The 15,419-nt window shown below is 36.3% G+C and overlaps 1 protein-coding gene and 1 long non-coding RNA gene across 51 annotated transcripts in view; one reads left to right on the forward strand and one right to left on the reverse strand.

Annotated features, from left to right (window-relative positions):
* The window catches only part of LOC139074141 (uncharacterized), an 88,016-nt gene that overhangs the window by 67,641 nt on the left and 4,956 nt on the right, over positions 1–15,419 (forward strand). Inside the window, exons 2-3 of the long non-coding RNA XR_011523654.1 lie at positions 8,408–8,588; positions 10,686–10,768. This is a non-coding gene — a long non-coding RNA (uncharacterized lncRNA). The remainder of the gene's footprint in view (positions 1–8,407; positions 8,589–10,685; positions 10,769–15,419) is intronic.
* Positions 1–15,419, reverse strand: part of ANK3 (ankyrin 3) — a 628,477-nt gene that overhangs the window by 11,062 nt on the left and 601,996 nt on the right. For 48 of the 50 annotated variants that reach the window (XM_070562793.1, XM_070562893.1, XM_070562763.1 and 45 more), the window contains 2 exons: positions 13,078–13,456; positions 1,323–1,410 (listed from right to left, as the gene is read on the reverse strand). In XM_070562793.1, coding sequence (XP_070418894.1) covers positions 1,342–1,410; positions 13,078–13,456 — 448 coding nt within the window. In that variant the 3' untranslated portion in view covers positions 1,323–1,341. Of the gene's footprint in view, positions 1–1,322; positions 1,411–11,250; positions 11,302–13,077; positions 13,457–15,419 lie in introns of all 50 variants that reach the window. The other 2 variants (XM_070562827.1, XM_070562801.1) reach the window with 1 other exon arrangement.

Consider the following 15,419-nt stretch of genomic DNA (forward strand, 5'->3'; position numbering starts at 1 on the left):
ATAATAAGAGGTTTTTTTTGGGCGGGGGGGCACTAGGGGAGACTGATTCAGAACTTACTGGGCCACAATTACCTCACATACAAAATTAGAGGCAATGAGACTAGATGATTGTTTAGTTCCTTACCTCAGCACTCCAAATACCAGAATTTTGGTAACTGGGGAACAACAGATGGACGAAAGTGAAAACTGGACTCTGTTCACTCTGTTACTTTGACCAACAGGGCTAAGAGAACTGTTGATGAACAGCCCTAAAGAAATCATCCTGCTTCACCTTACAGAGTTATGGAGAACTTCTCAAAGCTCTAACTGCTTTTTTACCCCAATGGCCTTCCTTTTTTTTTTCTTTTAAAAATTTTATTTATTTATTTATATTTTTTTGAGGAAGATTAGCCCTGAGCTAACATCTGCCAGCAATCCTCCTCTTTTTTGCTGAGGAAGACTCGCCTTGAGCTAACATCCATGCCCATCTTCCTCTATTTTATATGTGGGACACTTGCCACGGCATGGCTTGATAAGCAGTGCACAGGTCTGCACCCGGGATCCGAACCGACGAACCCTGGGCCACCTAAGCAGAACGTGCGCACTTAACTACTGTGCTATGAGGCCGGTCCCCCAAATAGCCTTTCTAATTGTAGCTATGTAGAAAGCAATAGGACAAAGTAAAATTTAGAAAACAATGTTAAAGGAAAATATCTATGAAGAAAAGTTCAGACAAATTTAAACAGAGCTCACTAAACATTTAACTTAAAAAACAAACAGGAGTACCATTAACTGCAAAGTTAACCATTAACCTCTTATTTTGCTTTGATTTATATAAAATGTAGTAGTATATAGGGATTTCAGTCATTTAATTTAAACTTGGCAACCACTATATTTCAACTGAAATTATAATCTCAGAGGCTGTTCTGCTAAAATGGTGAAAGGATGGATCAACAGAAACCTCAAGAGTACATTTATAAGAATTATTTGTTGCCATCTAGTCTTCCTGTTAGATTATATAATGCTACTGCATTTTATACGGAGCCTTTACTCTTAGAGGAGACTCAAAAGTCACTATTTACATTTACTTCTGCAAATGTCATTTACATTTAAATTCTAACTAATTTGTGAAGAGAAAGTTTATGGACTGTGAACTAAAGTTTTAGTGTGTATATGTATGCATACATAAACACAAAAATACTCCAACAACTTCATACTGGATATTCAAAGCTGGAATTCAGTGAAAAAGAGAGGAAGGGGGAAGATCTGAATCACTTATTTGGTGACAATGGAAGTTTCACAGCAAGTTAAGTCCTACTGTTGTTGATATGAGCACACATCACCTTGACTGACGGTTTACTGTTATGAGTGGCTCTTCTTTTCCACCTGCCGGATTTCTTTCTTCGTCTTCACCTTATAACCTTCTCCCTGCTTTAAAAGGAATGTACACGTTAACATTTCATGGCTAAAGAGTTTTAGTTATAAAGCAGTTCCCATTCTGGTCCCTTGAGGCTGGATTAGGATAAGTGAAACAGTTTAAAGCACTTTGTCACTTCACGTCCAAAAACACATAATCTATTTAGCGTAACCATACAGCTTAGTGTCATCAAGGCAAGCTAGAGAGCACCATCAGAATAAATACAACACAATTGTACTTCACAATAATTCAGTAGGTTAGTGATAAATCAAAAAAATGAGCAGCCTGTAGTAAGCTAGAAGAAATCATCACTAAAGCTCTCAAGGCACTCAAACCCCAATTATAAAAAGTATTAGTAAGTTATAAATTATGCCTTTTTAAGCCAGCAGAATTTTAAGTGATCTGTTATAAGAAGACTGAAATTTCTCAGTAAAGCACTAATCACGAACTAAACACCATGGAAATGCTGTTGATCTGAGGGACTTCTTAATTTTTTTTAACTTGTAGAGTTGCTAACACCCTCCTCTTACTCCAGACCAGGCAGGCATCCGTTTTCCATAAAACAAGACCTCTCTTCACTACGCACCAGATCACACTTCTCTGAGAGCAAAGTTGTTGCAGAAATACTCAGCTTTTGCCCTATTTATAATGGAAAACACAGTATCCCTTCCAATTTTCTGATTTAGTCCTTCCGAGAAATTTGCAGTGTATTTTTTTCCTTATGTAAACACAGGCTATTGAAGTTTCTATTTTTAAATTGAAGAGGGTAAAAGATCTGACACAAGGGAAGAAATGAAAAATAACCAGAGAGGTTGTCTCGGGAGATGGAGATGCACTTGCTGAGCTACACTGAGTGATGAGTTTGGTTCTTTAAATGGCGCGTTGGAAACAGGCTGTTATAAACCCAAAGAGGAGAACCCTTCTCAGGTTAAGATGGGGGAATTCAGGTTTCCTTGTCAAATATACTGGAAAGGGAAAATGTATAGCTTTGATGGAAGGACCTTGAACTGAGCTTTTTGCCATTCTAACGTTTAAACCCCATGCATTTCCTGGAAACCAGTGCACTCCATCTGTGTCTCAGGCAGGACTTTGGCTGAAGGTAAGGCACTAGGTGGGGGGTGGAGGCACTGCCCAGGGGTTTGGTGGCGGTGGAGGGTTTATTTATTTTCTCTTGCACACTTGAACTGGCACATTCTGTGAAAACTCTGAAGACAGTAAAAATACATAATGTTAAAGAATGTTAGAAAGAAAAGTCTTTTCTTTGACCCTGATCAAATGCACACGATGTCAAAAGCAGCAAATGTTTCAAGCTGCCACACCACAGATGCCAGCCCGTTAGCAGCGTTTTCTAGAGAGTTCACAAAGCTTTTATCCTCTACTTCTCTTTGGTATTCCCTTTCCATTACCACGTCATCATGTTTTCTCTCTTGTGGGATAACAATTCGTCTTACTACTTTCCGAGTGATCTGTAGGAAGCAATAATGAAAGGTAGAGATTTTTCTGTTTTCTGCGTCAAGAGGTGACACTACAGATAAACAAATGGTAGAAAATCTAAATTCCAAGAGAAGCATGAAATCCCAAGGATGATTACTTTTCTGGTGATGAGGTTGCCTTCTTCATCAGTAAATTGTTCTTCTGTGACAGATTCACCAGGAATGTTTTTTGCTTCCTCTCCCTAAAGGATGTGGCATAGAGATTAGCAACATACTAGATGGGCAAATCTCCACACCAACTCTATACACCACACACATGCTCTGTGGAATGTTAGAAAAAGAAGGTATAAATTCTGCTTGCCACTCCAGTGCAAGAGGAAAACGCTGACTCCACTGATGGTTATTTAGCAGTCAATAACATTCAAAGCATTAGATCTCCAGTCTGTACAGGAACGATGGTTAGCAACAAACTCCAAGAAGGAAGAATTTGAAAACACGTAATTACAGAATGCAGTTACACATTGATAGACAAACCACAAGGTTTCATTTGTTGAAAAAAAATTTAGCCAACGACTAAAGCTCTACTTAGATCATCTCACCTTGAGTGCAGTATTTCTTCATTAGTCCTACCAAATCGCTGAATCATTTTTGAATTACATTTTGAATTACATTTTGTCTAATTTGAATTAAGACAGTACCTTAGTTGGGGCATTAAATTTATCACCCTTTGTTTCATTTAAAAAATCATTTACTAAGGGTAATATATACATTTTTTGAAGCACTATGAGAAAAATTCAGGGTACAGAGAAAATCTTACCTTTCATAGGTCTTAAATAAGAATATGTTTGATGAAGAACATAGTTTCAGAATACTATCTTCAAGTGAAGAAGTCTTATGTGATAACTGATTAATCTCCACTGCCACAGACAAAACACACACGCACGCACACACACTCAAAAACCAGTACTGAAGGAATTTAATAGTATCTTTTGTTTTGTGACTATCTGATTTAGAAGGGGAAACTGTCGAAGATCTTCCTCTGATGAGTTTTGAAAAATGGAATAAATTCTTAACTCTCCAAGGTGGGCTCATATTTTTCTCCTCATAGGCAGCTTGGTAGATCTACATGGCTCCTTAATATCTCTCTAATTAGCTCTATGATTGTATAATAAGAAAAACCACTCAGAGAACAAAAATAGGACTGTATTTGCATTACATCACCTTCCTCACTGGTCTTCAACTTTAGGTTAGTGCTGCTTACAGTTTTGGGGAACAAGAACAAACATCTTAAGTGCAGACGTATTCTAGGGACCTAGTGACCTGTCAGTCAAACTTCTTGTTGAAAAGGTAACCTGGATAATGTTACAGTGCAGTGTACACTTGTGGGATTTTTTTTAGGAAAAATGGCAAATCACAAAGAAGATAGGTGCATTTCTGGGAGTGTCAGGAGTCCAACTCTTTCAGTGCTACGTCATGGAAGAGGAAGTAGCTCTGATACTTTTGTCAGTGCCAGCCAATGGTGAGAACAGTTTATGATTGCTTTACGTCACAACCACTAGAAAAGCAGTTCTGGTTTAAAATGACACAGTAAAGACTGTAACACTACGTTATTTTGCTAACAAAATTCTGTTTTCATTCTTTTTTCTTTTAACAAAGTGACTTTGTATTCTTAGACACTGTGGGCTAATAGGTTGTGACGAGTAGGATGTATGACTCATTTTAACTCACTGTGGTATACAAGTGGGATGAAAATAGAAAAAGATGTTTCTTGGTGCTTATGTTTATTTCACCTCGACTCTTGCTTATAATTAGTTTCAGTTAGCACACTTAGGGAAGGAAATTGGGGAAACAAAGAAGTCTGATGCCTAAAATGCATTAAAATCTGCAACAAGTTTTTATGGGAGTGTTATTTATATGGTTGATATACATTTGGGAAAAAAATTTCATTTTATTTTAAAAGGCATAAAGATAGCAGAAAAGCCAATAAAAGGTCATGAAAGTCTTCACTATAGTTTAAACATGAATAATAATTGAAATGTTTTTGAGCTAACTCTTGGAAATGTCCAGCTCTTTGAGTGTTAGACAATTCATGGATCCCAGGAAAACCTAGTAAAATTGAATCCTGTTGGATAGGTTATGAATGGACCCTTTTGTGGGGAAAGATGCCAGTTAATCTTTAAATTGTTTGGACAGTCTCTGAAAGGAATATGAAGTAGGTATATTTATAAGCTTAGCGAATACACAGAAGTATATTGATATGTATTAATAGCCTTAGGAAAAAGCAAAGCCCTTCTTATAAATAACAAGCCGTATAGGTTGTTGAGATCTACTCTGGTATATAGGCATTTTTATTGTTCCTGCTGAAAATTCATAGTGTTTATGTATAATTAAAGGTAAAGATACATCTCTTAATCTTAAATGGCCATTAAATATATTCAATTAGTGCTTTTAATAAGGCCAGAATCAGTTGCCTGATTATGTAGAAGCTCACTAAATTGTGGAGAGTAGCTAGGAAAGACAGTAAGGAGTCACGAAATAAGTTTTTAAAAATTCATCCATCTTTAATTCTGTCAAATATATTAGAGACCAAGTAATACCCAGGAGAGGTCTTTGGGGCCTCTCTTTAATGACAGAAAATAATTTCTAATTAGTTTCTAAATTTATTGAAAACAGTTTGTACGTTTAAGTTAAAATTTCTCCCCGGTCTTGTTGATAGCATTATTTTTGGCAATCCCTCCTCCCAACTTTTTTCTTCCCTATTTCAAAGGAAAATTACAGCACATATGGTGTCACAGTATCACCCCTGGTGGCCACCTTAATGAAGACTAACTGTACTTCCCTTTGGATCCCTGCTGAAGCATTGCATTTTAAAATTTTTATTCCTGTTTTCTTGAATTTTTGAATAAAATGAAAGAATAACAATATGAAATGTCTCAGTTTGCTTTGATGTACACATTAAAACTTGAACTTTCTAAAAATGAGATGGATATCATATATATATATGTGACATAAGTTAGCAAGTTACTAAGCAATATGTATAGTATAACTCATTTTTGTATTCTGGCAAACCCACTTGCTGGGGATGTGTGTGTACATGTACATAATGTACACGTACATTTTACATACATATACATGTTGATATTTGTATATAAAAACAATCTGAAGCTTGTGAACAGTGGTTACCTCTGGGAAATGGAATGGGTAAATAGAATTTTATATATTTTGAATTGTTTGATTTGAGGGAAACATATATGTAAACTTTTATTTGGAAAGTCAGAAGTTTGGAAGTAGAAATAAAAATAGTTATTGGCATCTTACCAAACTTCACAGTTGTTTGGCGGTGCATTAAAGTTTCTACCTTTGTAATTACTGAATTTGCTAAGCAAATAATGTAAACAAGCTCACAGGACTGGTTAATTTACTTAAACTGCTTCCAAGCGTGTGAAACCACTGTGATATTATCAAATTATATAGAAATAAATGGATATGCTTATAAAATTTAAAAATCCCAAAACAAATGTGAGAGTTTGTTAACTTGAGTCATTCCTTAGGGACTGGGAAATATTAAATGTAAAAAATGAATGAATCCACATATGAAATTAAAGAGAAAAATCATACTTTCACAAATGGCTAAGGAGACGGATCTGCCTAGACTTGTGGTAATGGAATCCTGAGCACACCTACTGCTTCTGTTGACACTTCGCAGCCAAAGCTAGTTCTGGGAGGGATGGAACAACCCCAAAATAGTTTTCAGCTCTTCAGATTCTAAGTGCTAGGGGGATTACTATGGCAAACAGTATAAATATGTCCAAGGTTGGACAGCCTCCAGGAAGTAGGTCAAATTCCCAGCATTCCACCCCCATTAAATAGTTTCCAGGAAAGAAAGCCAGTGCTGCCCACTTCTGTGCCACTGGAAAGGTCTAAAAGGCCAGGTGCCTAATTTAATCTAGGAAAATTTATTCATTTTTAATTTGTTTTGGAAGAGAAAGAATATAGTATTGTGGAAAAGTAGGTAGAAGGCACTTCACTAGAGGGCTAGGGATTAGGCTCTGGTCTCGGAACGGCTACTGCCCTGCTGTGTGATTTTGGATAAATTGACTCATCTCCGATCTTGGTTTTGTCATCTAGGAAAAGAAGTGATTGTAGTCTCGATGATCCCTCTAGGTCCTAACATTCTCATTTATATTTTTGACAGAGATGGTTCCCATGTCACATTTACTGAAAACTACTGCAGTCTCAAGCTTTGTTACATCAGAAAGATACCAACATAGGGAGTAAAGAGAAAAGCAACTCAAGTGTGATCCTTTTCAACTGCCCCAAAAATCTGAACAAAAAAAAAAAACAGAAATAGAAGGATTCCTATATATGTAATTTATAAGGATTTTTTTATGTCCATAGCTTCCAATGATAATTATAGCTATTCTTTAGCTTTTGGTTTCTCCGTCACATATAAAAGACATTTCTCAAAGGTTGTTTGAGTGATTCTATTGTTTATACAATACCCTCCTCAGTTACAAAACCCATTCTCTGATGATTCCACTCAACCTCCCTAAAATTACCCTGACTTCAAGAATTGGAGACTTGGGGAGAACACAGACTCCTCTGTTTTATGAAGCCTAGTGTATTTTGGTCGTTTAAACTTAAGCTCTTAATGTTATGTATAATTAATAATATATTAAGCTCAAATATATAACTCGCTCACTCTAACAAAATTACTTGAAAGCTAACTTGCTAATGCATGTCTAGAATTCTAGGAGACCAAACAGGAATAATCCTCATTGACTTGGGGGCTTTGATTGATGTTTTTATTGTTTTGGTTTTGTGTTCTCCAGAGTAAAACTTCTTTACTGTATGCCTCCCACTTTTTTTTGCAGAATTACGTTTATTTTCTTCTGTCCTGTGTAGAGGAGAGTCACCTTCTCTAATGGGCAGATACTATGAAGGAATGGAGGCAGATTTGGATGCAACATGAGTATGTCATATGTTTAGCATAAAAATCAAGTTACAAGACAGTACGGTAGTGTGCTTTTTCTAGATGTGTCACTTTAAAATCATTTCTTAAAGACATTGATTATGGGAATAGCAAAGCCTGGGCAAAGAGTATGGCTTTAACACCTTCAGAAAAACCAAATTATGTATTCTTGCCCCTAATCCCAGGAACATGTGGGAGGTGACTGAATATGAGGATTTTGTAGATAGCAGCTTGAGTACTGGCAAATATGCTAGACACCAGTAAGTAATTTGGCTTGCCCACAGAGAATTTTCAAAGAAGCAATTCATGCTTTTTTTTGACAGCTGCCTATTGAGCTCAGAGTTGATGTGGGGATAATTTAAGATTTAGGCAAGCACTTATTTTCTTCTCTAATGTTCCCAGAGTATTAGAAAAACTTTACTAGAGCAGATTTGGCAGATTTTCTTCTCTTCTTTCCTCTGAGCTACATGCAAAGTACAGGCAGCAGGATTAAGAAGTTTTGGATACTTCTCTGCTCTCTGTTGGGTCTCCTGACACTTTGGAAACGGATGATAAGTTTGATAAATGGTTTTCAATAGATATTTCCCTTCCTTTCCTTCTCTCCAGAGCTGCCAACCAAGGAGCCTCAAGTTATTTGGAGCACATTCAAAGCCCTGCGTATTGAAAATGGCTTCCTAGTTTTCTGCACTCAATTATTCTAGCATCAAGAAAGATTCTCTAAAGACAGGGTAATGAAGACAAGCAGCGGACTGCGAGAAGCAGTCTGCTGGACCTTAACGTGTGTAAGGTCAGTGTTTCAAAAGGCCTTTGTGGGGGAAATCGAGTTTTATTTATAGTGTTCAACTGTGCTGTAACAGGGTGGAATTATATTTTTCACTTCCAGTAAAAACTGCTTCCTATACTTAAAAATACAGCCTGATTTTTTTGTATGTTAGTCAAGTTAAAAATCTATTTCAGAAGTTTTTGCCTGATTTGCATTATGTCACATACATCCAAACCAGGCTATAACTCCAAATTCTCAGTCACTGATTGATAATGAAGAACCAGTTTTCACTTAAAAACTGTTAAGCTAGTAGGAATTTGAGACTGAGGAGGGAGCCTTTTATTTCCTTCATTCTCTTTCTCCTTTATCTTACCTCACACCTCATTACGGCCTCTGAGGTTTCAACTGAACGTTTCATTTGATATGAACTATTCCCTCACCAAGATAGACTCTTTGTTCAACATATAAGACTTCTCCAGGGAAAGCTGGATACAAATGCCAAGAATTCTCAGATAAAATTACAAGTGCCACATGTCAAACACAGGCCTAGACAGAATGCTCACTACCATGCAACATGACTTCTTCCTTTTGGTGGTGGTTTTTATAAGCTTTCAAATGTGCAAAGAAACATATACAGAGCTGCTTAGTTATCAAGCATGCTGAATTTTCAAAACTACAAGAAAGGACTTTCTAATAATACAGCAATTCCCTATAATGATCCGGCTATAGGATACCTTTATAATCAAACGCCGGCGAATAACTCGAGTAGTGACTCTCCGTTCTTCTTCTGAGTTTGAATCACTCTCACTGTCTTTCAAGTCCTGATAAATGCATTTTTAGTATAATTTTACCATCACATTTAAAACAAAAGACATTCTGAGAAGGGAAATCAAGAAAGAGTTACTTTTACTGGTTTTCCCCCCTGAGGAAAATCATGATGTATATTTGCGAAAATCTTAAATTTAAGTGGAAGAAAATTTTGAACAGGATTCTAAATGAAATTAATCTTTGTATGTATATATGTGTATATATAGTAATCATATATAAAGTAACCATATGCAGGTAAAGATCACAGTTAGTAAATTATAAATTATTAAAAATAATTATGGAGGCTTTGTGGCATGTGAAACTACATGCTATTAATTATTAGTTTGAAGAAACATTAATATTCATTTTTAAACTAGTTTTAAATGTATATATATTTGACTTAAATGTATAACCTTATAGTTCAGGCCATGTTTCACTTGATCTACAGAAAGAGGCATAGTATTTCTGATTTGTATGAAATTTTGGTCATATTTGACAATTTTATCAAAAGCTATCTTAAACTTTATAAAAAGTAAAGAATTTTTATCTGCATAATTTGCCATATATATTTATATCAGAAGATTTTTATCAGCATAGTTGGTACCTAACACATAATTGGTACTGTTTGTTCAAATGAATGAAAGAATAATGTAAAATATGTTAAAGTTTGAGGTTTTATTTTAAAGAACTGTTATAAAATTAGAATTAAAAAAAATTTCACAGACAAGAATATGGTACAGACAAAAATACAGTAATTGCACAAAATATTAATTTTTAAGCAATAAGGAGAGGAATAAGGAAAAACTACCAAGTGGCAAACAATTTATAACTCTAAGGGAAACATATCTTTAGCTTTTGCTTAAATATAGTGAAGAGTATTTACTGAATGATTTCATTTCTAAATTTTATGGTGGGATTCTGAAAAGAGTTCTGGTATTTTATTTTCCAAGTTTACTAATTATCCCAAATTTGCTAGTCTCAGAGACATAACTTGTAGTTACTATCTATTGGAAAAATCAATGGCAGTATTGGTAAAAATAGGAAAAAAACAAGTAAAATTGTTATGGGAGGTGTGTTAGCTAAGATGATTTATGAAATGTTAGTCAAATAAAGTAGGCGATTTTTCACCAAAGGTAAATGTAACAAATATTTTTAAATGTTGTAGTAACATCACCCTTAACTTTGTAGGAAATTTCATCTGAACAAAATACCCTACTGAATAATATGGTGTCAAAAGGAAATAGTTTCCAAGTTTCTTACCCTTTGCAAAGATTTTGGCTGCTAAATTCCCTATTACTTTTAAATTTTTTTTAGAAAAGGATTGTAAATCAAGACGCTTAGAATGATCTAAGTATTGTGAAAGGAAGTCCTGCAATGGCTCAAAAAGGCAGAAAAAGGTAAGAGGAGCTCATATTGTGAAAGAAAAGAACTACTGATCAGCACTCAGGGATTAATAGATTAGATGAGGCAGAACGGAAAATTCATCTGAATTATCCATACATGGACTCTTAAACTGGGGCAAAGTTTTCACCTGGGTAAATTTAAAAGCAGCAGAACATATGTTAATGCTAACACTAACAGCAAACCTAGATGTCAGTTACATCATAATCCTATCAAGAATCATCTGAGACCAGCCCCTTACAGAAAGAAAAAGTGGCCATTTGACCAGTGTTTCAGTTTCCATTTTCTCCCTGGAGTCTCTACTAATCTTAAGGTGAAGGGTAGAGAGAACATGGTGGTAGAATCTTGTTCAGGGTTTCTTATAGAGAATTCTCTAGGAAATGGCAAAGAGGGTAACTAGGAGACCAAATGGAATTTTCTCAGTACTCCTTGTCATGGCTTGCTGCATGGAAAGAGGTGGAAAATAGCAGAACTTTACCTTGTAGCAGCAGGCAGTCATCCGTGTAAGAGCCGCACCCGGACTTTTGACCTGATTTTTTAGGGGACAAAAAGGGGGCTGTTTTCTGAGATCGTATATCAGACGACCTAGTTGGTTGCTATTGTACTATGGCCGCAAAAGAAACATCCTGACCATCTTTGGCTTTCTTGTGAGGTCAGGCTCATATCTCCCAGATGCTTTAACTCTATTATGAATTTTCATTCATTATGCCTTTATGCATTGGAATAAGACCAGTGACAAATACAAAAGGCACAAACTCATTTATAGGACATCTCAAAAACATTTTCTAATCGTAATTATTTTCCATTACTGATGAACTCAACTGATTGTCTATTCAGGGTTAAGACTTTCATTTTCAAACCCTCTTTATGCCCTCTCCCTGGTTCCCCAATGGCCAAAATGTATGCCCATGCACACAAACAGAGTGCTTACTTATGTTTATATTATAATTTGACTTCAGAACTTCTCTACTGATTTTTAATAGGCTTCTTCAGAATAAATTTTCATAGTTAAAACATCACTATGTTATTGCTTCTCCTTATATTTCATGGGCTCTTTTTAAAATGGAATGTTCCATCCGAAGTTATACTGCTTAAATATACTAAGAGTTAACTAAAAGACAGAAATCAATATTTGAAACCACATTTGTCAGGAAGGAAGTGAAAGAAAGGCCCCAGAATTTTACTTCCTCTCACTTGCCCTCCTAACAAGCAGGGAAATGGTCAAAAGACAAGCCTGCAAAAGGAGAAGGAAAGGATATGATTAGTTGATAAGCTGACAACTAGCTCCTGAGTGATTGGGAGTTTACTGTAAGTTTTCCTAAACCTCAAATGAATCACAGACTCATTATTTTACAACAGACTTGTTTTTTCTACTAAAAACACTGCGGTATCTTAAGTAAACTAGATGTTTTAGGGAAAACTGCAAGTGCCACTATTCCAAAGATGTATAACTCTCAATCTATGTCTATTGCATAGTTCATGAAAAGACACAAAAATTGGCAGAGCAAAAAGCAGTCAAAATGTAGGAAACAGAATTGATTTTTATTTTCTTATATCAATCTATAAGTCATAATTTCAGTTAAAAATTTTTTTTATATCTAAAAATGGTAAACCTCAGAGAATTAAAAAAATCTATTAGCTGATACCAAAAAAAGATATAAGTACAAAGAGGAAGCAAATAATTCCATGACAGTAAGGCTTTAAAATTATTAAAAACAAATATCAAGATAATTATCAACTTAGATATAAAAATTATTAAAATTGACCTTTCTCAATGCTGTCAAAAAACACTTGTGTATACCCACCTCATTTTAGGCTTGGGAACTGTGTTTCTTCACTTTCTAAGACACACTTTCAGGCAAGAGACCTTATAGAGTAGAACCCTCATAAGAGTCACATGCTATAAACTCTTTAAATTATGCAAAAGAACCAGAAAGGGTCAGAATAATTATCCTCTTTCCATAAGAAAGAAGACTGGGTTGGGAGTTACGAAACCTGAATCCCAGATAAAATTAATACTGGACCTTAAAAACTAGTCACTTAACATCTCTGTAATTCTTTTCTCTCCTGAAAAATGGCTAAAGAGATGCTTATTCCTTTTTCCTACCCAATGAATGAAGGTCAGACAGCATGTTTTACTCATACTTTCTTTACCCTCAACATTAGCGTTACAGTTTTTGATTATGCATTTATAATTTGGAAATAGTCAAGAACCCTGGACCCGTGCTGCAATATTAATCAAAAGAAGCAAAGCATCAGTACTTTCAGTTTAAATGACAGCATACTGGATAATCAGATGACGTACCTTTTGCTCAGACCCGCTGGAGCCCTCTTCTTCATGTAGGTTAAGCCTTGGCTTGCCGTCTGCGGGAGAAGTCCTACTCATCTTTTTCACACTGACAGGCACACAGGGTTTAGGCTCTTCTATTACAAACTTGCTGGTTTCTTCTAGAGATTTCTGATATGCTGCTAGTGATGATGCTGGCTCCTCAACACGACCAGATCCGTGTATTTTGGGTTTCAGAGTTTCCTTAGCACTCTGTTTCCCTACATCATTTTGAGATTCTGGAAAGTAAGATTTTGTCTTTGCTTCTGGAGTGAGCTCCACATGGCTTCCATTTGCTTCAAATTTTCCAGATTCTCCTTTGAGATATGAGGTAATGGAATCTCTACACTGGTCAGGGCTGCAGAAGATAAAATGCGGAAATTTACAATGGTAACATATGGCTGAAAATGGGCTTCACAAGCTCTAAATTTTTAACAACCATGTGTTTAACTAGTTTTGAAGGCGTAAAGTAGAAAGGCATGAAAAATCTGGTCACTGGATTTCAAACTCTGAGGAGCGCTCATGGATGTGGATATGGGGGTGAGGAGGTGATACAGGCTCCAGGCATCCCCAGCACTCCAACTCCCAACTTGGAGAGCTATGCTGTCACTGTGTTTTGTTTAACTGCACTTATACAGCTACTTGGATTCTCCATCTTCAAAAGTAATCCTGAGAGGTTCATGGACATACCCAGAGTTCTAGACCCACCAATCTAAAAGAGGAGGCTATCTCAAAATGCTTTTATATTGCCAGTGAAAAAACTGCTGACAAAGAACAAAATGAATTCCCGTGATGAGAGCTCTGGCATCCCCAAGAACTCCAAAGTCCAGTCTTTGTATATGTTTCCAGTTGTGAATCCTGCAGTCATGCTTTTCCAACCGTAATCCCCTTACTTGGTTCTTATCTTTCTCCAGTCCTGACCTCTGCTGACTCTCACTGGTGAACAGGGGGTTGGTGCTCACCTGTTGTTTCTGCTTCCTCTGAGAACTGTGTTCCTTTCAACTATTAAAAATCCTTCTCTTCCAACACTTTCTTTTAAACTTATTTCTAATTTTTACTAGTTTCAGGATAGGCTTCTATTTTATTTTGTAGCTTGTGTATTGTTTTTAGTGTCTTGGCTTATTACCTGTAGACTTCTGAAGGCAGTAACTAGAATAATATTTTACATGTATAATATATATACTATGTATACATATGTAAGTGTGTATGTATGTATTCTTATAAATCAAATTCTGATTATCTAAACATATTTATAAAAAAAAATCAATAGCACCCTATTCTGTATGTGTAAGAATAAATAGTCCCAGCATACTGTGAAAATCCTATAACATATTTCCTGCTGTGCAACAAAAATTGTGACTATATCTGAACATAGACATCAAAATTAGTGCTACTTGTTGTCTTTGCAATTCTCTTTGGTAGGTTGAACATAGAATACTTTAATGCTACCATTCTTCAAAAGGAGTTTTGTAAACTCCTCTTTGGGAATTTTTATCGAGCAAGAAGCTTATCAGCAATATGAAAATATTAAATATGGTTATGAAATAACCTCAGTTTTTTTGGTTTTGTTCTGTTTTGGCTGAGGAAGGTTTGTCCTGAGCTAGCCTCTGTTGCTAATCTTCCTCTTTTTGCTTGAGGAAGATTTGCCCTGAGCTAACATCTGTGCCAATCTTCCTCTTTTTTGTATGTGGGTCACTGCCACAGCATGGCTGCCAATGAGTGGTATAGGTCCACACCCAGGAACTGAACCTGGCTACTGAAGTGGAGTGTACTGAACTTAACCACTAGGCCACAGGGGTTTTCTAATCAACTGGAAAAGAGTAGGGGCTGGCCCCATGGCCAGGTAGTTAAGTTTGCACGCTCTGCTTCAGTGGCCCAGGGTTTCGCTAGTTCAGATTCCCCACATAGCACAACCAGATGCACTCACAACTAGAATATATAACTGTGTACCGGGGGGCTTTGGGTAGAAGAGAAAAAAAAAGATTGGCAACAGATGTTAGCTCAGGTGCCAATCTTTAAAAAAAAAACAAAAAGGGGGCCGACCTTGTGGCCAAGTGGTTAAGTTCACGTGCTCTGCTTCGGTGGCCCAGGGTTTCGCCAGTTCGGATCCTGGGCATGGACATGGCACCACTCATTAGGCCATGCTGAGGCAGTGTCCCATATGCCACAACTAGAAGGACCCACAACTAAAATATACAACTATGTACTGGTGGGATTTGGGGAGAAGAAGAAGAAGAAGAAGAAGAAGAAAAAAAAAGAGATTGGCAACAGTTGTTAGCTCAGATACCAATCTTTTAAAAAAAAAAAAAAGAGTAGTTTTC

Source organism: Equus przewalskii, chromosome 1 (assembly GCF_037783145.1).
Source record: "Equus przewalskii isolate Varuska chromosome 1, EquPr2, whole genome shotgun sequence".
In the NCBI taxonomy this organism is placed as follows: Eukaryota; Metazoa; Chordata; class Mammalia; order Perissodactyla; family Equidae; genus Equus; species Equus przewalskii.